At 36.2% G+C, this 27,911-nt stretch overlaps 1 protein-coding gene across 5 annotated transcripts in view; it reads right to left on the bottom strand.

Annotated features, from left to right (window-relative positions):
* Positions 1 to 27,911, bottom strand: part of COL11A1 (collagen type XI alpha 1 chain) — a 169,484-nt gene that overhangs the window by 42,443 nt on the left and 99,130 nt on the right. For all 5 annotated transcript variants that reach the window (XM_074906694.1, XM_074906695.1, XM_074906693.1 and 2 more), the window contains 13 exons: positions 27,746 to 27,799; positions 27,606 to 27,650; positions 23,577 to 23,630; positions 22,652 to 22,705; positions 18,429 to 18,482; positions 17,415 to 17,522; positions 16,554 to 16,643; positions 16,211 to 16,264; positions 7,886 to 7,993; positions 7,294 to 7,401; positions 6,185 to 6,238; positions 2,124 to 2,177; positions 1,278 to 1,385 (listed from right to left, as the gene is read on the bottom strand). In XM_074906694.1, coding sequence (XP_074762795.1) covers positions 1,278 to 1,385; positions 2,124 to 2,177; positions 6,185 to 6,238; positions 7,294 to 7,401; positions 7,886 to 7,993; positions 16,211 to 16,264; positions 16,554 to 16,643; positions 17,415 to 17,522; positions 18,429 to 18,482; positions 22,652 to 22,705; positions 23,577 to 23,630; positions 27,606 to 27,650; positions 27,746 to 27,799 — 945 coding nt within the window. The remainder of the gene's footprint in view (positions 1 to 1,277; positions 1,386 to 2,123; positions 2,178 to 6,184; positions 6,239 to 7,293; positions 7,402 to 7,885; positions 7,994 to 16,210; positions 16,265 to 16,553; positions 16,644 to 17,414; positions 17,523 to 18,428; positions 18,483 to 22,651; positions 22,706 to 23,576; positions 23,631 to 27,605; positions 27,651 to 27,745; positions 27,800 to 27,911) is intronic.

Consider the following 27,911-nt stretch of genomic DNA (forward strand, 5'->3'; position numbering starts at 1 on the left):
GAAATTAAATTCCTCATTTGAAATATTTCATTTACATAAGTCCAAACTATTTGATTTTTATATTTATGAAGCTCAGTGCTCATTAAACTTAAAACGTTAAGGTGGACTTCACTGAAGAACTTCAATTGAAACAGTATTGTAGATCTGAGAAGAATAAAAAGGATAATTTTATTTCACTCTTTAAAATAGTAAAAAATTTATAATAAAATTCAGGAATAATTTTTTGAGTTATGATTTCTGAAAATAAAGATTTTCCAGTTTCAAAGGCATTATGAATCTACACAAGACATGTTGGTGCAGAGATGAACTGCTTAACTTCTATGAAGGTTTGCAATATTTTATAAACTTCATTGTAATTTTTCTTAACTGTGTTATGTAATGGAATTAAAAAAATTATAGGTACATGTTAAAGTTTGGCTTAGTGAGAGAGATGAGTCAGTTTATGTGTGGTGGATAGAAAGGAGACATATTGTTTAATATATTCAAATACTGTTGCTATAATTTTCCATTTTTTAAAAGAGAATATATGTGATTCATATTACAGTTTAATGCATGGATTAGGAATACTTTCAAAGTGCTCTGTGCTCTAACGTTAATTACATTGAAATGAAACGAAGGTCCTAAACATCATCTTCTTTGTTTTATTTGAGCAAAATAAATTTTTGAAAAGGCAGGATTTTTTGACCATAATCTTCTGGATGCAGCAGTGAGAAGCCTACATTTTACGGTATACTTGCTTTGTATTTTTTGACTCATAATGTAACATTTTTAAGAGGAAGAAACACGACACCATAGGAAACTGCCAGTGATGGCAGCAGTGTATAAGCATCATGGAGTTCTACTAATCTTTTAGAACACAAGTAGTGTCTGTGATGGTATCACCCAGAAACACACCATGTTGCCAAAACATATTCTGAAATATAGTAAATGATTAGAACATTTTAAATAAGCCTCCAGGTTGAATCTTTTCTTTAAAATGTGTATCTCCAATAAAAAGAAGTGCTCTTGTTGAAACAGAAATCATTGGACTCTATAAATGACTGAATTACTGAATTAAATTCTAAAGTCTATGGTAGCCAGGAGTTCTGTTTCAAAGCATTTTACCAATCTCCTTCAGCATTAAATCTGGTATTTATGCATGAACTCTATGAATATGGGATATTTCAGTCCTTATTAACTGATGCTATCATTTATTTAATAAAGACAATACTCATGAAGTCTCTGACACAGAAATCAGGGTTCTTACAGGTGGGCGGCAAAATAATAAAGGAACTTACCTGTAAGCCAATAGGGCCTGGAGGGCCGGGGAAGCCTCGAGGACCTTCATCACCTTTTTGCCCAAACATCCCTTGCTGACCTCTTGGGCCTGGCTCCCCATCACCTCCCTATTTGGAAATGGAAAAAACCCAAAAATATCACAGATCTGATAATAATAGAAAAAGCTGCATGACAATGACTGGAAAACAACTACAAGAGGGTTCAGAATCACTCCTGATGTTTTTTGAAATGCGTGTATGCCTTGATTGAATGAAATCTGTTAAATAAATAGAAGACCAGCATATGCCCTCATTTAATGTAGGTCAAATAATACTGCAGGCCTCAAAAATCTTCCATGAATCCCTCTTCTCTTTCATATCTGCATGAACATTCTAGATGTTGAATATCTACATATTAGTAAATGAGTAGCATATAGTTTTACCAATCTTCATGGTAGAAGAATTCAAAGCCTTCTAGATGAAAATAAAAATCAATCCACCCGGTATAAGGTTGAACTCTTTCAAAAGGTGGTTACCCTTTTAAATGCATCTGGTACCGAGCTGATTTTACCACTGACTGTCTTACAAATCATCAAATAAGTGTACTGAAAGGATGGGTCTCATTCACTATTTACACTATTTCATTTTTAATAATTCCTTCAAATTATTGCCCAGCTGTAAATATGCAATAAACTAACACCTATGCAAGCTTGTTTAAAATAAACAACTGCATGTAAAGGGACAATGACAGAACTGTCAATAGTTGTTTGAAATATGTTCCTGAATAAGGAGCATGAGGTTCAAAGAAATTTTAAGTATCAGAGGAGTTATGGCAAGATTGGGGTTTGCTCTGAATAAGCTACTTACAGCTATACCAGGGGCACCAACAGGACCCTGGAGACCTGGTGGACCTGGAGGACCCTGCAACAAGCAAACAAACATCCAGTAGGAAAAGTTAGTGATTATGGCATATGGATTGAGATGAAAAGTAAATATAGAGACAACCCTATTTGCATGATCAGGGTCTATTAAGCATTTCTACATTTCTCCACAGAGAATGCAGCATTATTCACAAGTCTTTTCCATTCAGTACAATCATTTATCTCTCAAAAACTCAGATTTTAACATCTATAATAGACTTAATACCTGCATTTATTGAAAGCACATTTGTAATGTTTCAGAATATTTAGAATAGATTCCCATGCAAACATGAATCAAAATGAAAAACATTTTTTTTCATTATTCAAAATATCAGACCTTGCCATGAGATCTGTGCAGAAAAACTCAACCTTTTAAGCATCATCCAACAATTTATCTTTAAATGGAATGCTTATTACTTGGATTAGTTTTTATGAAATTGCAAATGATTTATGCAACAGCACAAAGTTTATTTTGTCCTACAGGACACATGAAAAAGTCAAAGTCCTTGTTGCACACTGGAAGTCACATTCTCTTTGATATTAAGTCTCTCAGTCTCCTTACAGAATAACAACTTCCTAAATTATAATGCATGTAATTTGAAAGTCAGTTATGCAGATGTGGTGTAATGAAGATACCTAACAGAGTATGGGAATGAAAGATACAGGTTTATGATGGGGTTAAAATTATGTTGTAGGTTGAATCTGGTTTTTGCACTAGCTAGAGAGACTAGACTGATAAAGAGTGAAGCTAAGAAAGCACAAAACCTTACACCTGGCAATAGCTGAATTCTAGTCTGCTATTTCAGATGGCAGGGAAGTTGTCTGCAGTTTCTAGGCTGGAAATTCTAATTTAGTGCAGAATAATGCTTGGGTTTAAAGACCTTGCTAGGGCTAAAATTAGATTATTCTTCCCTTTATAGGGACATTAGGAAAAGGGACTTCTAAATTCTTATAGTCTATTTATTTATTTGGGTTCTATGTATATTTTAGAGTATCTTATTTGTAGGGAGTTTGAAGTGTCAAGTTATGTGTTTCTTCTCTTATAATTTTATTTTCCTCACATACTGATGGTAATAGATGAAGCAAAACTTTTTAGCATCTATGGTGAAATCTCTAAAAGAAGGGACTCCTAGGAATGCTCCTGTTGACTGGGGGTTACCATGAGAAAGGGAACTAGCAACCACAAATTTAAAAAAAAAACATAATGGAACAGACTGCTTTACAACCTGCAGGGTGCTTCTACCTGCTCCTTCATTTTGCAGGGCCCAGAACAAGATTTACACATTTTAAATACTCATTTTGATATAAAGTAATGTTGGAAGGTACTTTGCAATTAATTAATGTGAAGTTATTTGGACACATGGCCAGACAATTTTTTCCATTGCTCTGAAGGGCAAAGGGAGAGAGACTGGTCAGAATCACTGGGAGAGAATCTTCAGTTAATACAAGCAGCTGTGGTAGCCATGACGGGTTTGAGGCTCAAGAGAGGATGTACATCAACAATAAAATTGTGCTGTTCCTAGCTAGGATATGGCAACATAGTATTTTTTATTAGGCACAGAATAGTTAAACTCCCAAACATAAATCTTTGCTAGTTTCAATGGGACATTGAAGATGTTTCTGGCTCTTCTTACACAGGAAAGAGGGATCAATTCTTCTTTGCTCAGGGTCCTTGCTGTGATTAGCCTCTAAATGCCCACGACAGCTTCTGTGGGTGTCTAGGTATTGTGAATATCTATTCTTTATGTCCTGTGATTTCAGAAGTAGGTACTTACTTCCTCTTCAGAATCTATCAGAGGTGACCAACAAGGCCTTTCCTCCCTGCCCCAATATACATCTGTCAGCATGGTGAAAGGAAAGCAGATTTGAAATGAACACATTCCGAAATTGTCAGGGTTGAATAACTGCAATTGAGGGCGAATAGGATTCAATACACATGACTTCAAATGGGGTAACATTCACTTCAACTAAGCAGGCCTGAACACTAAAGGAGTTTCAAGGTATTTCAAGGAAAACAGTATATTCCCAAATGCCTTAAACCTTGAGACTGAAAGTACAGGGCACATTCTCAAATGATTATGCTGCAGACACCTTATTTGTACAGCAGGTCTGCTGGAACATGCCCAGATACATTAGTACTCACTATGGGAACTGTGGTCACAGTCTGATGCTCAGCATAACTAGCTATGCTAAAATGATCTGAAATAATAGAAAAGTGCAGCATGTGTTTTTTCTGAATTGCTCTGATGCAGAAGCATGTCTAATGAAGAGGCATGTCAAAGGGGAAAACAGGAAGATATGCATGTGATCACATGCAAAGCCTAAAGTGGAACTGGACCATGACCTGCTTCATATGCTTCCTCTGCCCTTTCCTTTAAATACCAGATTTTTCTGTGTACGCAGCACCTGCACTGTTAAGAACCTCTTCAGTTGGACAAAGAGGAGCTGCATATATCTCTATGTATCTCACAGCTGCTTTACAACAGCAAATACATTAGGTTTGATTTTCAGTCAACTAGGAACAAGTCCGTAGTTTTGAAATGGACTTTTAAGAATGTTTTAATTTGATAAATTAATTTTACCATGTTAACCATAGCATTCAACTCAGATTATGCAGGAATAATTTTAGTCTGAAGCAGGATTTGTTTACAACTTGGCTGCATGTATGTTTCTTTGAAAACTGGGGTTTGTAATAGAAGCCCTCTCTCATCCATATGTGTAATATTGCATTCTTTGTGTTAACAGGGCATTACAAGTTGTTTATTATAGTAGCTGTGATTTGATCTAATAAGATTGTGAAAATTATGTGTTTTCTGCACTGGAAACTGCAGAAGTCTTTCTCACATAAATAAGTGAAAAGCACAAGCTTATCTTTAAAAACAAAACAAACCCTTGTCATTTTTTTGCACATATTGTCACCACACTTTTTCTATGAAATTGTCATAAAACTGTGATTTGTTCAAATTTTATGTATCCTCCTATAAAACATCATCTGATTATGTGTAAGCCATAAATTTGGAGTAATTTTTAGAAGCAATCTGCTTTTATGATGCTCTATAAGTTGTTAATCATAATAAGCACAGTGTTTTCAAGATAGCAAATATGCTTAGTTATAAATACTCCTGTGTTGAGTTCTAGGCTTTGATGAATTGAATATTGATGCTGAAGTGAGTATTGGTGAAATATAATAATTTTAAAAGTCTTTCTGCAATTACTTCTCCATTTTTTCTTAAGGGAAATTATTCAGATAAAATGCCAGTTTATCTTGAAATTGAACAGAAGCAAAAACAAACTTTTTGTGAACTTTTGGGAAAGATACCAAAATTGAACAGAAAAAAAAAATGCTAGTTTTATTCTTTCTAGCTTCAAATTTTACAGAAAAAGCTTATTTTTATATTTCTGGCCCCAATCAAAAAAGGAAGTGCTTGATCTTTAGAAATAATTTTGAAGACAAAAACATTTCAAATTAAATCAGTAGAAGCCTGATTAGTCCTAAATTTACTAATAGACCCAGTGATAATATTTGAAAACTCATATTCACCATTTCATCTGAAGTCTTTGCTGTTCTGAAATGCTGCTCTCAAGAATTAGATTCTTTAAAAATTTTAAAACTATATTAGCATGCTTCTCTACCAAGTCTTCATATTCTTCATCATTATGTCTAAGAAGCTAAAGCTGGGTTTGTTCACACAATCCAGTCAGTGAAGTTAACTTAAACACAGCAAGAGAATGTATGTATGTTCTTGGTCTCTCCCAGTTCAGATGTAGATTGGATGAATTAAAATGATATAGAAAGTGTGCTTAGGAATGTTCTGTAAATTCAAGGAATATAAGCAATACTAAATATATGCATGGCTCTGTAAGTAGAAACCTCTAGTGTTACCTTAAAACTCAATATTATTTTGAAGTATGTCTTTGTTTCTGTTCACTGATGTAGCAAGGCTACCTGCATAAATACTTTTTATTTATGAAGAACGTAATGGACAAAGAAAGGATTTTGCTACTCACGTTTTCTCCCTTGTCGCCTTTGCTACCTTTCTGACCTGGTTCACCAATTTCACCCTGTAATTGAAAGTTAAAAGTTAAACTTCTTGTTTAAAATGGTCTCCTTCACACTTAGCTGAAGTCAATATCACAGTATCTTTAAGTGTCCCCTTTGATATTATTATTCTGTGTTTTATGCTGCTGCTTCAAGTGTGAAGGCCTAAAGGGGGCAATTCTGCATCGATCAATAGTATGTCATATTAATCCAGATATTGATTGCTAAATTGTGAAGGGCAACAAGACCTGGCTTTGAAGTATAGAGCAACTGAGCTCTAAATAAAGGAAATTGTGTTCCTCATGTCACCTTCCATATGAACTTATAATGAAAGCCCCTTGATTTAGAGACTCATCTAACTGTATGTGACTGAACAACCGCTTCTCACTATAGAGTACAATATTTCAAAACTTCAAAATTATTCAAATCACCAGGAAACCATGTCAGGAAAAAATGTTTTCCTTATACAGTAATAAAAGACAATTAAATCACAGAAAATACTCTCTGTAGGATAAGTAATGCATCGTAAAAACGAACTTCAAAGTCTTTACCTTTACCCTATGCTAACTAACAGAACAGTGCTAGATCAAGCAAACATGCAAGATGATCCTGAAGGGTGCTGTGTCCTAATTTCTGCCAGAATTCAACAGAATATTTCTACTGTGAACACAGTATTTTGACACTCTCAGCCTACTAAGACTGGTTCCAGATCACTATACATTACTGAGAACATTTTATCTTACTCATTCAACAAACCAAGTTTCTAAAATAGGCAAAAATAAATTTTGACATTATCTGCCTTGATTAATTTTGCAACATTTTCATCCTTGTTTCTTTGCCACAATAAATGTTAGTCTACTTGTTCTTGAACACAAATCCCAATGCCCCATGGCATCTGTCCCTCAGATATCTAAATATAGAAAGGTTTTTAATTTTTTTTGCAGTGGGTGGAGGGAGTTTGGGGGATGCAAGTGTAAGAGTTGCTTTGTTGCTATATTTATTGTGAGGAAGCTACAACCAGAGAACTCTACTGACAGACCTTCTTACAGATGCACTAATACCAATTATAAGGATTCACCTTGTCACCATCTTCTCCAGGAGAGCCACTAGGACCAGCAGGACCAGGAAGTCCTACAGGACCCTGTACTCCATCACGTCCAGCTGGACCTTGAGGACCTTTTTCACCCTGGTTTTGAAGAAAAAGAAGTGATCCACATTATCACAGGAGACTAACGAAGATTTCAGTACACGGAGTCACATTACCAATATAAATTTTTAAAAAACCCAACCAAACAAAATAAATCAACAGAAAGAAAACTATAAAGGGAAGAGAATGTATCAGAAAATTATAGTAAGTAATAGTGGAAGGTGATGACAAATACACTTGTGCTCTAATGCAGTGTCTGGGTACAAAGTTTTAATGAAAGACCAATTTCACAAACTTTTTTATTATATTAATTCCCTGCTGCGATAATAACAGGTTTAACCTTTCTTGGGTGTTAGAGGGCGTGACAATAAATGTTTTACTATTTACTTAACTGTAAATATAAAAGGAGTATGTTAGGTGTTCTGAGGATATGTTTAACAGGCAAATTCAAGAGTGGGAAAAAGTAATATTCTGGAATGAAAAGTCTGTGCTGTGATAGTTTTATGTGACTGTGATTACTTACGGGAGCACCCTTCTCCCCTGCAGGGCCTGGTGGACCCTGAGGTCCAGGACGACCTGGTAGACCAATAGGGCCAGCAGTGCCTGCTGCTCCACGTTCCCCTGGTGAACCCTGGAAAACAATTAAAAAGTATAAGAGGATTCTGATATAACCCTGATAACTGTTGATGGTTTTCATGACCCACATTATTCAGTGAGGTTCCAGCTGGTAAAAGGGTACACATTCAGCACAAATGCAAGTAAAGAAAAAGTCTGAAAGAACTAACCTGAAGTTCATACTCAATAGTTCTTATTCAATACTAATTTTCTTTTATTTTTTTCATAAATACCCCTTCCTGTATTTGTTAATCATAATAGGATAGTGCTTCAGCCTATTCTCAAGAACTTTTATCCCTCTGTGTTTCCTATATACATTAACATACTACTTTGATGAAATTCATCATCTTAAAATACAGAACTAACCCACACCACAACCTAAAATTTGTCAAGATTTTACCATACATTGCTGTGATGATCAGTACGTTTCTGCATTTCAATTCCCCTGTGTAAAAATTTATTGAAGTATAATGACTAATTTGATTTGTCATTACATGTCTTTAGATAAGCACAGAAAAAGTTAAAAATCTAATACTGCAAATTAAAGGGAAAAAGACAGGTGCTCTTTGTGGAAAAAACACTGGAATTGTGTATGCTAGAATATATTTTTACAGAGAATAATAGCGAGAGGAATAGAGAGGAATAATTTTTACTCTAATGTCAACAAGCCTCACTTTTAAATGAGTCGTATCATTGCCATTACTGTATTCCTTTAATTGCCTAAATAAGTGGGTTTTCTTTCCTATTGGAAACTACCAAATCATCCATAACTGAAAATTAGTTTCTACCTTCCCCATCAGTACAGTGTAGGGCTTATGGCTGTTTCATAAAAAGCCAACCTTTCTTTTAAATATGCCAATCTACCACAGAGCCAAGCTCCATAACCTTTCATAACCTGAGCTGTACCTTTATGGTTTCTGCTTGATTGAACTAACTAGACAAAATTGAGAGAATGGCTAAGTATGTAAAAATTTGCAGTGCTCTAAAAACAAAGAGGTACCTAAGGTGGACAAATTTTTCCCTGTCTTATTTATTGCACTTTCTAAGAATACAAATGGCATACACTTTTAAGTAGTTCAGAAGGGGAAGGAATAGAAACAAGGTGTTCTAGTACTGAAAAACCTTCCTAAAATGATAGAAGGGAACAGATAACAGTATAGATTAGAACTTCTACTCAAATAAATGGAATTTCAGAATGAAAATGTTAAATTTTGGTCTGTCCATATTTGTTTATCATTTAGTCAAAAGCCACAATGTGGAGTACTGATTTTAAATCCTTTCTGTAAGCTGGGTTAATTTCCAAAGAGTGATCTATAACCAAAATTCTCTGTAACTCATAAGCAACAAAATGGATACTTGTTTGGAGGCACATCACAGCAAGAAAATGAAAGGGAGCAAAAGACACTTAACACTTGAATTCCTAATATCTCCTTGATCACACAGGCAGATTCTGACCAGGTATTCTCTATTTGTGAAATGGATTCATCATAGCACAGGAGAAAACTTCCTGTGTCCTGATACAGAGGTTAACTGCCATTTAACTGCTTCCTCCTGTCTGTCCACACAACTCAGCATGTGCAGGGAGACAGAAGCATAATGCTCTCCTGCGTATAGGCAGAGCATGCAGAATGGTGGAACTTCTTTGTGCTTTTTTTGCACCATCGCTGGCTGAGAACTCTGGCAGTAAATCCAGCTTTGCCAGACCTGATACTTCCTGAAGATTCGACATGCTGTACATCATAAGGCAGCATAGGAACAAAGACAGTGGAGAATTCTCTTCCACTATATTCCACATATAAGCTAGTCTTGTGCTTACAAGTCTAATGGGAAAAACTATTTCACTAATAGCAACACAGCTAACGTTGAAATCTGTGGGCTCACTGAGAAGGAAAGAGAGCTGTCATATTTCTCTAAATTTCTGTATTTTCACACTTCTGCATCATCTTTGTTTTCTGTCTTTTAAATAATTTACAATTTTTCCATCAATAGAGCACTGTTAAAGGTTTGTTTGCTGTACAGTAATATTTCCCCAGCTTTTCAGTTTGATACCTACAAGATTGTAATGCTTTAATGTTATCGATAATTTCACTTTTCCAGCTGATCCACATCATGGAATGGATAAGTAATAGGTATTATAGCCTGAGGCTCTGAATAGTCAGGTTTTTTTCCATGTTTAAGCAATTTGCTGGCTCATGGAACATTGGAATTTTATGATGCTTTCACCTATGACGGCCCAATTTTTTGCTTTTATTCATGACATAATTTTCTTGGACTGACCCTGTTAGCATAACTGGTACTAATTCCATAATAATGTGATTTTTCCTCCAGATAAAACTGAAGAGACTGCTGAATGGTTGATCAAAATATTTTTGCAAATTATCTCAGTAAGGTCTAATTTGGCATGAATGTTCAAGAAAAGTATTTGTGCAGGAATCATAGATGACTTTATCCTTCCAGGTGTTGAGGGGTTTTTTTTAAGTCTGGGTGGATGCCTAAGTTTCAGTCTTGTTTCTGTTATTTTAGTTCCTAAGACTTCAGTGAATTCAACAAGAAAAATTCACTACCCTGAAGCCATACTACCATGGTCTCTGATCTTGTCAGCTTCCATAAGCTAAACGATTTTAAGGTCATCTCATCACTAGGATGCAAGAATAGAGAGGAAAAAATTCCAAATAACGCATAGAACTTTTCTATATCAGAAGACAGCAGACACTAACAGTGGCCATAATTTCTAGTATGTCTTTTTATTCAGCCAACTTTTCATGCTTATATTTGCATCATTTTTATTTGTTATACTTAAATTTTACATGAGTTATGAACATTAAGTACACCTGTTTTCAAGGATCTTCCCATATCTCTGTGATAATGGCTTCTGATCAAAGTAGAACACAATTATAGTCACAACTCAGAAAAGCATTCTAGGCAACTTAAGTCTTCTCTCTTTCTACGTTTATTATTTTTTTTTTATCACTCTGCCCCACTATGAAACAATCCCCTTATATTACTAAACTCCTTGTTAACCTGTGGTCTTGCAGTGGCACTCACATCCTGGAATCTTTTTATTAATTTGTGGGGGGGTTTAAAACTTTTCTACAGAATGAAGTTTCATGTTCTGTCTTGCATTTCTTTTATACAGACTATAAACTCATTAGTAACCTTGTTTTATCCCATTTTCTGTGAAGAGATATATAATTATAGCTATTGTATACATTATATGTAATAGCAATACTTTTTACTGATGCTTAACAAAATGTTCAACAAGTGAGGATCCCTATAACTGAAAAATGTTATAAGATAGAGGAAGATAACTCTAGAAACCTCAGTACTGATAACTACAGCTGGCTTATTCTAAGTCCAATTTAAGCATCCTATTCCTAAATGAGCTAATGAAAAATGACTGCTTGACATTCCAAAGAGCTTTCTCTCATCAGCATTCAGCATTCCACACAGTAGTATGAGAAGGGAAGAAAACAAACAGAAGACAAAGATAGCAGATAAAAAAAGAACTGTTAAAAAAACCCCCACAAAACCAAAAAAAAAACCACAAAAAAACCCCCAACAACAACAACAACAACAAAACCAGGAAAAAGCCTTGCTCTGGAGTGCACTCATGCATCTCTTTCTTTTGTCCAAATCCCTTTAAGCACAGTAATTGACATGCACAGTATTTGGAGCAGTCATTTGTTTGGTATGCTTGCAGATGTATGTACTGCCAAATAAAGCTTATAATTGACTATATATGCTAGTTAGAAGCAATTGGTATTGGCAGGGAATTGGAGGAAAACCATCCAGTGGCAAGAGTTCTCTTCCTATTATAAATGGCAAATGAAGACTCCATTATAATTACACTTCTGTGTGTACCCTCTGTTGGCTAAAAATAGATGGGAAAATATTTTAGGACTATTTGATGCTCATGGTCTGCCATGAGCTACTGTGAAAAAAAGCAAGCTATTGTGCTTTAATTGTGCTCCTTGCAGATGCACAGAAACCCAGTATTAAGGGCACCTATACATCTTTTTTCACTGAAAACCACTTTGAAGATAACAAGTTAGTAATTAAAGATGAAATAGAAAAAAAATCCCACTGAGGACTTCTGGAATACTCTCAGGGCATCTTGGTGCTGGTTTTGCCTCAAGTGGCCTGTCTGCACTACAGTGAACTCAAAGTATATTTTAAAAAGATGTTTACCCTTCAAACTCTTTTTCCACTCTGCTCATGATTCCTGCTAAAACTACATCTATTTCTCAAAGATTGGGAAAACAATACGCAAAAAATTCTGGGCTTCCCAAGTGATTCTTTCTATGACTATGTTTACCTTAGAAGGAGGTAAGGCCTCAGTGGGAATGGATTTATAAAACGAAGCAGTCAGTACTGCGCTACTGACACCCATATTCTGTCTATTTATGGACACAATTATGTTCATGATAATTCCAGTCTGGCACTGAACTCATATTAGCTGGCAGGTATTATAAGTGCCTCTGGAATTTCTCTTCCAATTTAGTTTCATGTGAAAAGAATGCTGTTCATGAGCTCCAAGAGAGCTCCATGATTTGAACCAAAGGATTGGTAAATGGGGGTGATTGCAACATTCAGCTCAAAAAGGCTCTGATGTTTTGAATTAAAGTACTAACATATACACAACCTGTAAGAATTAGAAAAACATGTATCATCTGAATTTAAATTCAAACACATGTATTTCAGAATATGGTCAACCATCACTAAACAAGGTATGTACTTTTGCCTCACAACCTTATGTGATGCATATTTATGAGAATCTATGATAGTAGTGCCACAGCTACTGTGTGGGCATGCTGTCTGAGAAAGTGGGGTGTGTTAAATGTCAGGTATGCTTGTGCTGTCTGGTCTGTGAATGCGCAGAACAGTTCTGCTTCATTGCACCGGAACTATCTGCTTGAGAGGTTAGTCCAGCCTTAGGGCCTCCTTTAACAAAAAATCAAGACATGACCTTTAGATTGAAGAGACTATTCTGGTCTGTGCTTTCTTGAGTTTGATTAATCTTTTCTTCTAACAGTTCAGGTTCTTCAGATGGGGCAGGATGGTATCCCTTTTGACTCTCCCTACTAGCTTCCATTCCATTCCCTCGTACCTTGTTTTGGTGCCTTTTGGGAATATATACGTAATGCATGATATTAAGAAGAACTGTAAATCACAAATCCAAGTTCTCGATTTAAAGAACACAAGCTTAGAGGCATTAAGGATTCAATAATTAAGAATTCAAGTACCAAGTATTAAGGAATCAAGAAGCTTAAAAGTGTGCTACAGCAGATCTTTTCCAATAATGTAGAAATAATCTAAAAACATGAACCTTTACAATATGTGGGATTTTTTCCCTCCTTGTTTAATGCATTCTAATCTCAATATGAATTGCAGGGACATGAGAGCTTTATTGTTGAAATACAGAGAATATCAGCTCCTCTATTACTTTTTTGTCTAGGAATAGCTGTGCTGACTATTTTTTGTTTCAGTTGCACTGAATGAAAGAAATAAATTGACAAGATGACTGTCAAAATGTGCACAATACACATATGGGAATAACTGAACCATGTTTTGAATACCACTGTGTACCTGTAGAACCTCCTTGCATAAAAAATGACAACAGAGAATAGGTGACTAAGCATATCCAACTTCAAATACCTTTCAGCGGATAACTACCAGAAACTGAAATGAACGAGGTAGGAAATGTATAAATAGTAGATGTCTAAGCACAAAACAAAAATCTAAATGTAAACAACTTTTGAGCACAGGACCATCTAGAAAAAGCCTAGTCACAATACTCAAGGGAGAATAATATACTGCTTTTGAGGACTGAGTACTTATCACTGCTTTTCTGTCATAATCATAAAGAAAAAAACAGCTACAGCAAAACAGAAAGCTGGCAAATACATATTTATGTCTATGTTGAGTTTAAAATGTTGAGACGATTTTACATAGCTGTTATTAGCCAAGCAAACATTGTAACAGTTTCACTGATCCTATCTATAGGCATGGTCTATAGTACAGTATGGAAGTACAGTAAAGATAAAGTCTTCAAAGCAGTGGTTGGGTTTGGTCAACTTCTAAAATTCTCAAGTAATTTTATAATGTATAATTTCTTTACACATTCATAAAATGGTATTGTTAATAAGCCATTCTTATATTCTTGTATGACTTATTTTCCCATGGATTTCAACAGGAGATTGCAAGGTGCATGTTACTATTTTCCAAAATAAGATTCTGTTTTTACAGTGCTTATCATACATTCTCAAATCTTAACTTTCATTGAAAAATATTGTTTTCAATGTAGATACTGTGGCAGAAATAATGGTATAGTATGCCTGCTGCTGTATCATTCTCTGTATCATTTTCAAAGCACTTCAAAACAGAGTTAAGATGTGTTCCTTTCTTTAAGTATGCTGAGGTCTCCAAAATCTGAGTGAAAAATCTCAATAGATTCTGAGAGGACCGTCTTCATTTTATTTTTTTTTTTTTTTAAGATAGCAAATAAATAAAAATTGTAAAATAGTGGTGGAAAGAAATAGGCTATGTGACATTTCCCAACTATACAAAAATTAATGAAGATGAGTAGAATATTTATCATTTCTATTCTTTATGTATGAAACATTCTGTTATCCCAATCTAAACAGAAAGAATCTGTTTCTCAATGAGATAAAAATTAATGAAAACTTACACATAGTCTAGTATATGGTTCAAATTATCAGACGCAGTAAAAAGGGCAAAAATGTAGTGATGCCACATATTTAAAAGCTAACAGGCTATGCAGGACACCTGCAGCATTTTTAACATTATGTGGGTCAACTCTATGAGTGAACTGCAGTTGTACATAGGGAATAAAGCTGTATTGGATTTGGATGGCAAGGTTTTGGTAGTGTGGAGGCTGTAGGGATGGCTTCTGTGAGAAGACAGAAGCTTTCCCTGTCTTTGACAGAGCCAATGCCAGCCAGCTCCAAGATGGACCCACTGCTGGCCAAGGCTGAGCCCATCAGCATTGGTGGTAGCACCTCTGTGATGGCATATTTAAGAAGGGGGAAAGAACTGCTGCACAAGAGTAGCCAGAGAGAATATGTGAGAGTAACGCCTCTGCAGACACCAAGGTCAGTGCAGAAGTAGGGGAGGAGGTGCTCCAGGTGCTGGAGAGAGATTCCCCTGCAGCCCGTGGTGCAGCCGTGCCCTGCACCCATGGAGATTCACCATGGAGCAGATCTCCACTTGCAGCCCAGGGAAGAGCCCACGCCAGAGCAGGTGGATGCTTGAAGGAGTCTGGGACCCCAGGGGACCATGCTGGAGCAGGCTCCTGGCAGGACCTGTGGCCCTATGGAGAGAGAAGCCGACACTGGGGCAGGTTCACTGGCAGTACTTGTGACCCTGTGGGGGACCGACTCTGGAGCAGTCTGTTCCTGAAGGACTGCACTCCATGGAAGGGACCCACACTGGAGCTGTTCATGAAGAACTACAGCCTGTGGGAAGGACCCATGTTGGAGAAGTTCATGGAGGATTTACTCTTGTGTGTGGGACCCCATGCTGGAGCAGGAGAAGAGTGTGAGAAGAAAGGAGTGTCAGAGAGAACTGGCTGCAATCCCTATTCCCTGTTCCTCTGCGCCACTCGGGGAGGAGGAGGTAGAGAATTTCTGAGTGAAGTTTAGCCCAGGAAGAATGGATGGTTGGGCGGAAGGTGTTCTAAGGTTTGTTTTTTATTTCTCATTATCCTACTTTGGTTTGATTGATAATAAATTAAATTAATTTCCCCAAGCTGAGTCTGTTTTGCCCGTAACAGTAATTGGTGAGTGATCTCTGTGTCCTTATCTTGACCTACGAGCCTTTTGTCATATTTTTTCTCCTTCTGTACAGTTGAGGAGTGATAGAGCAGTTTGGTGGGCACCTGGCATCCAGCTGAGGTTGACACACCACAACAGCATAAGTCCACTATCCATAAATTTTCCACTATGGAAAACCTCTTTCATCTCAAGTATTGAGAAACAAGTAAATCTCCTATCTACCAACAGAGAAGGCTTCAGATATTCACAACCTTCACATTCCTTGAATGTTTATTAGTATAGAGAATTAGTAGAAAATAGTTACTGATCACTTTGAATGACATATATCTGTCTGCTCTTTTACAGACTGTGTTGATAAAAGCATCACAGCATGTAAAGAATAAAAAAAGGTTACTATGTAATACTGTTTATATTTCCATAAAATTATTATGTTTACTTACAACTGGACCAGGTGGGCCTTGTGGGCCTTCCCCTCCTTTCAGACCAGCTGGACCCTAAAAAAATTAAAAAAAAAGCTTACCTCTTTATCTCTTACACTGGAAAGTTCAAGAGTTATTTTTGCAATACATGTGATAGGAAGAATGTAAAAACCCAAAGACAAAAAACTTGAATTCCTTTTTGCTTATATAGCCAATGATATTTAACAATGCTGGATGCTTGATATCTGTTTTCTTTTGCATTCATTTTTAAGCACAGTAGAAGGCTCCATGAAATAAAAGAGTTGATCCATTGTTTAGTGTATTTAGAAACATCATGTCAATTACAATAGTGCTTATACCATACCTGAGCACCTGGAAGGCCTCTCTCTCCAGGGAAACCACGAAGACCTGCTGGTCCATCTTTGCCAGGAATGCCCTGAGGGCCTGGGTCACCCTTGGAAACATATTACATTTTAATTTAAAAAAAAATATTTGAAATTCTTGCATTAGTCACTAAATAAGTGATGAAAACGAAATACCAGATTGTAGTTACACTAATGACAAAAAAGGTTATGCTGCCACCTATTCACCCACTAATTCTTTTAAGATTTTCAGTATAATAGTCTATCAATATGGTTAAATTTATCACAAGCTTTGACAAACTACAGTATTAGTTATAGAATATAAATAGCAAAGAACACAGCAAGCCATAAAAATGTTTAAGGCTACATTTTTAAAAAATTTACAATATCCATTTAAAATGGAAAATTGAATAGAATTACATAGCAACTAGATAAGTAATATTTTTCTTGTGCCCCAATGGTGGCCAAAAAATAAGCAAAGAGTTAAATTTAGTCAGTGAAATTCTGCCTTTTAGCCAGTGCTACACATCCTATTTTAAATGCCAATGTACAATTTTCCACCTTGGTGTGAACATGTCATTACTATATATTTCCATAGTGGATGTGTGGTATACATAAACTGGGGGGGGTTTGTTATTACAAAAACACTAGTTATTGGCTCAAGAGAATTCTCATTATTTCAATGGAAGCAGACACAGCTCTAAAACTGAAATCTTCTAGTGTTCAAAATCCTTCTGGGTGAAATGTGACAATTGTGATTTTATATTATGTGTTCTGATTTTATTCTGCATAATTATTTGAAATGTGAGACTGTCAGCAATTTATCTGTCCCTTTCAATTTGTTCCATCAAGCCACATCATACCTTAGCACCTTCTTTTCCTGCAGCACCTGGGAGGCCTTGTTCACCTGGTGGACCAGGAGGACCTGGATGACCTCTTTCACCAATTGGGCCAGTTTCACCAGTAGGACCCTAAAACAAATGTAAAACTTCAGTCACCTGAAGGTATTTACTGTCTTGGGGGTAGGGAGGAGGAGATTCTTAATACCCAGCTGTTATGAGTATTTGTTACAAAACAATATTACATTGGTTAGCATACATTCCTCACCTTCCCTCCAGGCAAAGCTAACTTACAAAATGTCTTTGTCCTATAAAATAAATCTTGCATTGCATTCTGCTTGCAGACACGTCTGTACAGCTTCCAAAGCCTGAAATCCTGATCTTGCTCCTTAAGCAATGAAGTTTTAAAACACAGTATCCACGTATGGGAGGAGGTTACAAAAAGGACACGGGAGGGAAATCCATGCACTATGCTTGTCTTGAAACTCTATTTGTACTGTTGTTTTTCTGAATAATATGAATTGGAAGGTATGAGAGTTGAAAGATACCTCTTCAGATTCACTAGCAGGAAATTTTCAATGAGGGAATTACCTAAAAAAGCTCATGCTATCCAAATGCTTGATTTTGTTGCAAATAAGTAATATTAGATCAAATTCAATATTGATAGTGAATCTCTCCACAATCTAAAAGTGATTGAAATTTGGCCTCTGTCAATAAAGTCACATGTTGTATTGTTCTTTCTAAACTATTTTATGGTAGAGAACTCTGCCTTCTTGACTTCTGTATACCACCAACTTCATAATCACTGAAGAAAACACAAAAAAAGAAGTGGAATGGCAATCCTGACATCTGCATATTTTGTGGAATCACTGATGATTACTAAGTATACCTTTCTAAAATTTTTATGCATTATTTGCTACAAAAGTTAATATAACAATGAATATGGTCCTGTTAATACAATAAAAGCAACTGCCATAGTCATAACATAACCATTAAACATGGGTCTTATGAAATTAACTATGAAATGAAATTATTTACCTGAGGGCCAACAACACCACCGGGACCAGGAGGACCAGTTTTTCCTTGAAACCCCTGTGAAATAATCATAGAATACTATGTAATGCAGGACAAGATATAGAAGAGCAAAATTCATATCTGTGCTGAAGAGGAGGACGAGAAATTCCATGTCACACATTCCTTCTCTTCAGGAAATGAAAATGAGAAATTCTTTTTTTCCTGTGTGTACTTAGAATTGAAATATTGATTAATCTTTCTTATCTCTATCAGTTCCAATCTCTCTGAGGTGGTAGAGTAGTAAAAATTCCAGTCAATTTTACAGATCTCTCTAGGTGAACTTGATGCAGCTAAAAGCTGAAAATACATTTTTACATATATACATTATGAATCATAAAGCCAGAAACACAAATGGTTTCTAAAGACACAGATGGAGGATTAAGTTGGAGGGGCACTAAAGATAAAGGAGAGCTTAGACAGAAAGAAAATGAAAAGAAATAGAGATTCAGGTAAGATTAAGGTTGTATAGGGATGGTAAAAAAGGCCGCATGAATGCCATGAGAAGAATTAAGTTAATGAGAAATTGATATGATGACAAAAACTGGGAAGCAGAGAACAGAAAGGAAATGTTTTGGGGACAGTTTTTCAGAACACTGGCAAATTTTACAGAATTTTCATTTTCTAATCAGTGGCCCCAGATTTTCATTCAAAACTAGTCAATGAGCTGACTGACAACCTCACTTTATAGTAGCACTTTTTAATCTATCTTTGAAATGTGCTAAATTATTTATTTCAAATAATGGAAGTCTGTTGCTGCATGAAATTAGGCAAGTGCATTTACTGCTGTATCACATCTAGGGTTCCAAATAGTAACCCCTGCCTAACAGCCTGTATCTGCCTCCTACTCTGATCACCTGTGTAAAAAAAAAAAAGTGCCATCTGGCCCATATTTCTGATAAATGTTGGGCCTTGCTCAGCATTCCTCTGGACACAGTCTCACTGACAGTTGCCCTATTCCATCAGATCTGGTTTAAGCTTTTTTTTCCTTCCTCAATCTGATTCTCTCTGATGTTATCATGGGTCAGTTTGGCCCATAACTGTTTAGGCACTCTTTCTCAGACCCCTGAAATGATCCAGATTAAAAACAAATACAAAAGTACCCCTTTGCTCTAATGACTGAAAATCAGAACTGCTGCAGCTGGAATCATTCATGTGTCCCTTCCTTTACACAGTCAAAGCTTCTTCTCAAGCCTATTGTAAGGAAAGACAAAGGAATGTAGAATAGTACCCATTTCCTGAAAGTATCTTGAGAAGACCCGGTATTCCCAGGTTTGCAGTACATTCAATGATTCTTGAAGCTAATGATGGTTTTACTACTCTGCTTTTTTTCTTTTATCAGCAGCTTATCTATTCCTACAGATTCAGATTTGTAAAAGAATTAATAAGGAAATTTCAGCAGCAAATACTCAAGATGACCTGAACATCCCATGGGTTGGGATGGTTCATCTAAAATACTTAGTATTAAAAAATTTACACTAATGTCTCATGTATGTGTTTGTAAGTGCCTAATTAGCCTCCATTTTTTTTGTTATTTTCCATGAAAGACAATTTAATAAAACTGAGTTTATTGTAGTGAGAAGGCGGCCCTTGATTAATCCTAATAGATGAAACATTCAGTATATTTCTATTTTATCCTTTCACAGGCAGAAACCCTAAATTCTTGTATAGCAGCAGATAATCTAACAATCTCTGCAGCTGATGCCTCCTGTCAATCTGAGATTGGTATCACTGAAACTGATAATCACTGCTAAGGAGGAACCAGCTTAATATTGGTTTTCAGTATCTAGTTTATTCCTACATTTATATTCCAAAGTATTTATCACGATATTAGTGTTCCTATGTCAAGCATCTCAGCACAATGGCAGTTCTTCAAATAGCATATGGCTTACTGATGGAAAAAGTTGTAGCCTTTTCTCCTCTAATACGTACCTCAGTTGCAGTCAACTATGTTTATTATTCCATAAGCAAGCGGCAGAGTACAATCTGGGAATCTGGGTCTCTAATTTGTTAAGCTTCAGTATGTCTCTTAGCCTAATTCTCTAATTGCTATAATGCCCACATGCATCACTGAACTTTAATAAGTTATATGCCTAAATAAGAAACAGAATTCTTAAGATCCTGATTTACCAGGCACTGCAATGAAAATTTTCTGATTTATACATTTTTAAATAATTGGAAACAGACGTGTTCATTGAAAAAAAAGTCCACTTTTTGTTTTTAAAAACCCCCTGTTTTTCTACAAAAAACATATACATGAGATCCCATGGGGGAAAATATTTTAAAAATAATTCTGGCTCAAGTATACACATACAAAGGGCACAAAACAATGCTAACGAAAAGCTGCATTTACCCCTAAATTACTCAAGTTTTATATCTGTCTAACCCTGCTAAACCTAAAGGAGATACAAAATTAGAGAATCATAGTATTGACTGAACCCAGGGGGACCTGGTCCAAAATGTCACACAGTAGGAGAGTCCACAGATTCACTGTATTTTGCATTTTTCATTTGTAGTCATGAGTGAAACCAAGAAATCATAGAATCATAGAATGGTTGAGATTGGAAAGGACCTCTGGAGGTCACTTGGTCCAACTGCCCTGCTCAAGAAGGGCCACTGAGAGCTGGTTTCCCAGGAATATGTTCAGATGGCTTGGTTTCCCAGGAGTATGTTCAGAGTCTCCAAGGATGGAGTCTCCAAGGATGGAGACTCTGCAACCTCTCCATTCCAGTGCTCGATCACCCTCACAGTGAAAAAGAGTTTACTGATGTTCAGATGGAATCTCCCATGTTTCAGTGGTGCCCATTGCCTCTTGTCCTGCCACTGGGCACCACTGAAAGGAGCCTGGCTACATCTTTTTTACACCCTCTCTTGATGTATTTATATATTTTGATAAGATTCAACCTGGGCCTTCTCTTCTCTAGGCTAAACAGTCCCAGCTCTACCAGTCTTTACTCACAGGGGAGATGCTCCAGTTCCTTAATCATCTCAGTGGCCCTCTGCTGGCCCCTCTCCAGCAGCTCTCTCTCTTGCACTAAGGAGCCCAGAAATGGACACAATACTCCTGGTCTCATTAGGGACGATCAGAAGGGAAATATCCCCCTGCTGCAGCCCAGGATACTAGAAGCATTCTTTGACGTAATGGCACATTACTGGCTCATGTTCAAATATATAAGAATAAAGGGAAAATAGTAACTGCTTTTTCTTATAAGACTAAAGAACAATTTTGAGATTCCTGCATCCTAAACAATGATTAAAATTAATTCTTATAGTACACAAGACTAGTCTTTGAATCCTTGCAAAGAAAAAGAACAAAGAAGTAGTTAATGTTTCTCTTACACACAAAAAAGCCACTGTCATTGAAAAGTATTACAATACTACAGTATTAGCAGAAGAAAACACAGTTTTTCAGAATGATGTGTTACTCCAAGCTCTTCCAGCAGTGGAAGGGACTCAGTAGTCACTAACAGATTTCCAGTGAAGTTGGAACCCAAAAACACATTCTAGATGCTGAGAAAATTTCTCTCTAAATTCATCCATGGCTTTCTCTAGATCTGAAAAATCTGAGTAAGAATTTTATTTTATTTCAGTGGGATATGAGTAAGGTTTTGGCACTAGAAAGGCAGAGAGGGTTTTTTTTAATAATTCCACTGAAACTGTTACATGTTACTTTTTTTCATTTTGCTGTCAGAATTTACTCATTGTGATTCTTATAGGGATTACATAGGCTATAGTTTCAAAATTTAAGGTTTTTTTCACAGGTTGAATAATGCTGATCCTACTTTCAGGAGTTGGCTTTTGAGTTTCCTAGCTGCTTACCATTAATGAGACTTTTTATTATGTTATTATTTATGTTACATGGCATTCAGTGAGGAAAGAACTATGTAGAAATTGCCTAACAAATATTTATTAAAAATGAGATCCAAGTATTAATTTCTTTTACTTCTATTGACTTTTTAAGCTCATTGTGATGTTACAAACCAGGCATAGCAAAGCATAACCTTACTTTTATAGCATGGAAACAAAATAAAGCTTTCTCATGCCTAACCCACCTACCATAAGAAAACTATGTAACCTCTTACACTAGCGTCTTCCCCCTTTTTCTCTTGTCTCTGTTTGTTTAGTTTTGATCACACAGTCATGACCTTTGGAGGTTTACAACACTAACACAGTAGAGTACATTTACTTACAGTCTCACCCCGCTGTCCTGGGTGCCCAGGCAAACCATCTTTTCCAGGTGGCCCCTGAAATTGTAAAATAGATAAATCAAAACATTTCTCAGACATCCTTAATTCTGAAAAGAAGTATACAATTAGCTGTAAGAATCTCTGATCTCTTTGTTTTTTTCTAGACTACAGTACAGATTAACTGATCCTATATCAGCTATGACTTTAATAATACATTTTCTTTTGTGGTCTCCCTGATGTCTGTTAGCAATTGCTTGGAGCATATCTGTTAGGTTGTCAAATGCATGCATGTTCAAAATGGCTTTCTGTAAATTCAAAAATCATGCAATGTCCCCATACTTCCCTTCCATTTTTCTTTACTTAATGACTCAGTTAACACAAAACTAAGCATTACAGGAGTATTTGATTAAATTTCAGGTTTTGGCATTGGAAATAAAATAACAAATGCATGCGAGAAAAAAATCACAGGTGCTTTGATGGTTTTGTACTTACTCCACATAAGCAGAAACATACAGGAAGAGCAGTATAACTAGCTCAGGCTGCAGCTCAAATGTGCTATTACTTCTGTACATTTCTGCTACTAATGAATGTCCCCTTCCTCTTCATTTTTACATCAACAAATCAGTTGTTAAAAGAAAATATACACTAGCAAAGTAATTTTTTGCCTAAACTCAGTTTGTCACCTGGGAATTGGCATCAACATACTAGAGGATTTGCAGTTTAGTATATTATGCTGAATGTCATATGAGCTGCACCAATGATCACTTTGAATATGTGAGTTCTTGTCTTAGCCTTAGACCTCAATAAGCATATTTGTACTCTATACATAAACCATCCCTTAAATAAATCTTCAAATATTTGCTTCAGAAACACTGTATGAAAAATAACATTCCTGTTGTTGCACATACTTGATTAAAAAGATACTTACTGGAGGTCCCTTTGGTCCAGGGAATCCAACAGGTCCCTGAGGCCCTTGTGGTCCCTAGTATAAAGGCAACAAATAAGTAAAGTTTTACTCTAGCTGCCATGACACTGAATTGAAAAGTTTGCTTCAATTATAAAAAATATTTTCAATTATAAAATATATTATCTCTGCAGATGATGTCTGGTTATAAGTATAAAGCCTCAGTTCCACTGCCATAAATACTGGTAGCAAAAATTCACATACATAGACATTGTAGGGGATTTCCTGAAAGCAATACTGCCTGTGTAGGAATGCAGTAAGAAAAAAGAAAAACTACTTATATCTAATATATCACCCCTGAAACTGTGCATAATAAAGTACGAATCAACAGCGAGTAAGAAACACTGTTTTCTGTGTTGCATAAACCATGGGAATTAATTAAGAGGCTGGTGGTCTTTTTAACTTTCAGTCCATCATTCATCTTTGGCAGTTCTTACACTCTGACAATATTTCAAGTACAACAGTACAAACTTCCAAATATAATAAGCTTTCCAGAGTTCCCAGGGACTAAATACAACATTCTTGCTATCATGAAAAATAGCTGAGATAGCTGAAAAAAAACCCATGATGCACAAACATTTTGTTTTGTATATACACATATATACAGAGAGAGAAAATTTTCATGCACCATCGTTTTACAAATTTACTTAAAGATGATCATGTGAGTTAGTGCATTGTTTATGTACATGTACATGTACAAGTATATATACATACATATACATGTGTACATACATGTCCACATACATCTATACAGATAGATATTTACACAAGTACTAGCTTACATGACTGTTTCTAAAATTGTCACCAGACAAAATGGAGGCCAGCTTTTAAAATTTATTGCTGATATGCTGAAAGGGACTATTTCAGCTTATTAAAAGAATTTTTCCTGGTTAGTTTTTAGTGTGTTAAAGAGTAGCAACCTGAAAAACCTTATTTATTCTACATGGTCCCACAGCAGAGCCACGTACTCTGGTCAAATACTTTAGAATTTATCCTGTTCTACTTGGTATACGATGTGCGTTTTTTCTAAGACATCAGCTGTCAAAATATATTAGAATTGTTGATTTGATGCAAAAAACAAAACAGGAAGCCACATCTCCCAAATTATGCTACCCTTTTGCTCCTCTGATAAAGCACCAAGTGTTTCTGAGTTCCATAAGCCTCATTCATTAGAGCCCAGGCTCACTTCCAGAGCATGGCTGCCTCCTGCAGTAGTTGAAACAGTGTGGAAATGTAGCTGTGGGAGAGGAGCCCTTGTGCCCAACCTGGAAGAATTTGCCCTTAAGTGAATATTAATCCAGGGTAGACCTTGATTATACTGTAATACTAAATCTGAGTCAAGTAAGAAGTGCTAGGCAAAGGAAGAAATCTTTGTGATCTTGCACTGTTCATCATTTTTTATTTTCTCTTCCAGAACAGGTGTAAAGTTGTTTCTGAAAGCTCTATAACACACAAATATGTTCCACATAAGGGTTTGGGTTTTTTTTCATTCTGCTGTCTCTGTGAACAAATGACCTTTCCTTAATTGCTTCTGGATATAACATAAAGCATAAAGTTTCAAAAAAAATGGAGGAGTTTTATAGAGTAAAACTATTAAAATTGACTCAGCTACTGTACAAAATATATGAAAGAAATTGGTCCCTCTCGGGAATTGGGTTATAAGAACACAACTCAAAGTTTTACTGTTAGTTTCACCTTCTTTCTCATAAATTCCCACTGTACTTTCATCCTCACATCTTGAGACTTTTTAAGAAAATATTTGCATTTTTTTTTATTCACAGTATGACTTGCAGATTTCAAGATGTTGGACTGATAGATTATGTGAGAAAAAGCACTAGAATACTAACAGCATGTTATCAAAATGACATTTCCTTTTTTGTCATTAACTTTCATTTTAACAGTAGCCACACAGTACAGATTATTTAATGTTTACATGTCTGGTACCGGAAACAGTCTCCGTGGAGTAGAAATGACAGTTTTATTTTTTGGCTGACATTCACCCCTATTGGGAAGCAAATAGATACCTCACACTTATATTACACAAGCAATATAAGATGTGGTGCTCTGCAATTCTTCATTTCTTTGCCCTAATCAATTTCTCTCCAGGGATGCCTTCATCTTGGATTGATCTGCTCACTGTTTTCAGTCCACCCACAGCTTCTCTTCCGTACAACCTCTTGGAGCTGTCAGCAAACTCCTCCTTCAGGAGGCTCTGCTATTCACCTTCTCATAGCCTGCCTTTGATATTCCTCCTCAGTGTAAAACAATTTACAGTTCTTTTCTTGGACTGTGCCTAGCTCTCTACATCCAACATCCTAGTTAACTCATTCCTCTCTTAAATCCCAGCTTCCTGCCGCTGTGTCTCTCTCTTACTTGCACATCACTCCTATTTCACCCCAATTTTCTACTTACTCCTGTCATCCATGTTCCACTTGGTACACTGTCTTTTGCTTGATATAGAGGTACTTTCAACTTCTTACTGCAGCCTCCCGTGGAACATTGTCTTCCATATATACTGGCTACAGTCTAGTCCTCCAGGCCTCAGCTTTCCTTGTGTTCTATCCTACTTCTCCTCCTTACTGCAAGAACCACTGTCCTACTCACTAGCTAGTCTCTTGGACAGTTAATATTCTGCTTGTACAATAATATTCTGCTTCAGGAATGAAAGAGCTAAAATGAGTATGAAAGTTTTTTATTAAACTAAAAATTTATTTTCCAGTGTACTTGGATTATTTTTTTTGTTATATGCTTTAATGGCTTTTAGTCAAAAGGAAAGGAATCCTTTCCTTAAGCAGAAAAATGTGACATTAGATATACAGACGTTCCTTTACACGTGTATAGCAGACAGATGCTTATTAATACTCTACTTGCAACTGCTAAGGATAAACCAAACAAAATTAACCTTAATTGCTTTCTGCAGACACACAAACTGAAAATTTGAGATTTCTAGAACACACTCACACCATGCTCTTGTTATCATTACTTTTATGGATGTCCATATCTCCAGTAATCAACTCAATCAAACCATGTGGTCTGATCCTATGGCCTTTTTCAGTTTGCTTAGTCATTCTAGCAAAAACAGTTTGCTGTTGTTCTGCCAGTTTTGTTACACCAAACATGCATGTATTCAGCAAGGAAATAGTGTAACAAAGTGGTATTATGGGGCAGGGGAAAATGCACAAGGAGCTCCCTCCTGAGGAGTAAGATTTCTGGAGATACTGGCACTTATGGGTGGATACTAAGAAATGATTTAAAGATCCTCTACATGAAAAAGGTTAGCAGTTTAATGAAATATGACTATGAAAGAAAAGTTTCTTAAGTTTGCAAAAATACTTTGGCAGAGAGCATGTCTACTTAAACTGAGTTCGTTTTCAAGTGCTGCTATTACAAATCTGATTTATTAATACTGCTTTTCTATATACTGCTGTGTAACGGGCTGACTGTATATTGGATTCATGTATTGATTGGTAAGAAAATAGCAAGCAGAAAATTTTATTTTAGCAAGCACAACAGGATTTCTCAAGCATGCAGAAAGTAGGTTGAAGGGAATTCTTAACTGATCAGAACAAAAAAAAATTGACTGCTTCAACAAAGAAGCTTCTGGAGGTGGCTTGATTGATTTGCAAACCTCATAAGCAGTAAGCTGCAGTAAATGGGGCATTCTTAAGAGGATAAGCTGATAAGTACAACTGTAATTTGCTTGGATATATACAAAGGGCTTAGATATAATACAAAGTGTGTATGTATCCTCTGTGTCCTATATGTACAAAACTAAGCTACAGATGGAGGAAGCTTTCAGCAAACTTCAGCTACCCCCTTCATAACTTCATGAAAAGCAGCATTGGAACTGAGTTTTTGTTAGTTCTGGTTACTCTGGTTGAAGAAGGGCGAAGACATGAGAAGGAGAACTAAAAACAGAACAATACTCCAACCCTCAAATCACACTCCTACACAGTGGGAAAACCAACATGTACATAAATAGCTTCCACATACCCTTTCACCTGGTGGGCCAGGAGGACCATCATTGCCTGCAGTACCCTAGAAAGGAAAGACAATATGTTTGAAGATTAGACCTCTATTTTATTTGAAAGAAAGAGCCTGTAGACAATCTATACAGTATGCTTGACCATTACCTTTGGACCTGGTTTGCCAGTGGGACCTCTGGGACCTCTTGAGCCTCTTGGACCCTGGAAATTTAACACAGATGCCCTTGATGATAATTATTGGCTATTATAATCAAATTAAAATAATTCTTCACAGTATCGTAGAGGCAATTCGTATAGGAAAGCCTCTAAATTG

Source organism: Athene noctua, chromosome 5, assembly GCF_965140245.1.
Source record: "Athene noctua chromosome 5, bAthNoc1.hap1.1, whole genome shotgun sequence".
Classification (NCBI taxonomy): Eukaryota; Metazoa; Chordata; class Aves; order Strigiformes; family Strigidae; genus Athene; species Athene noctua.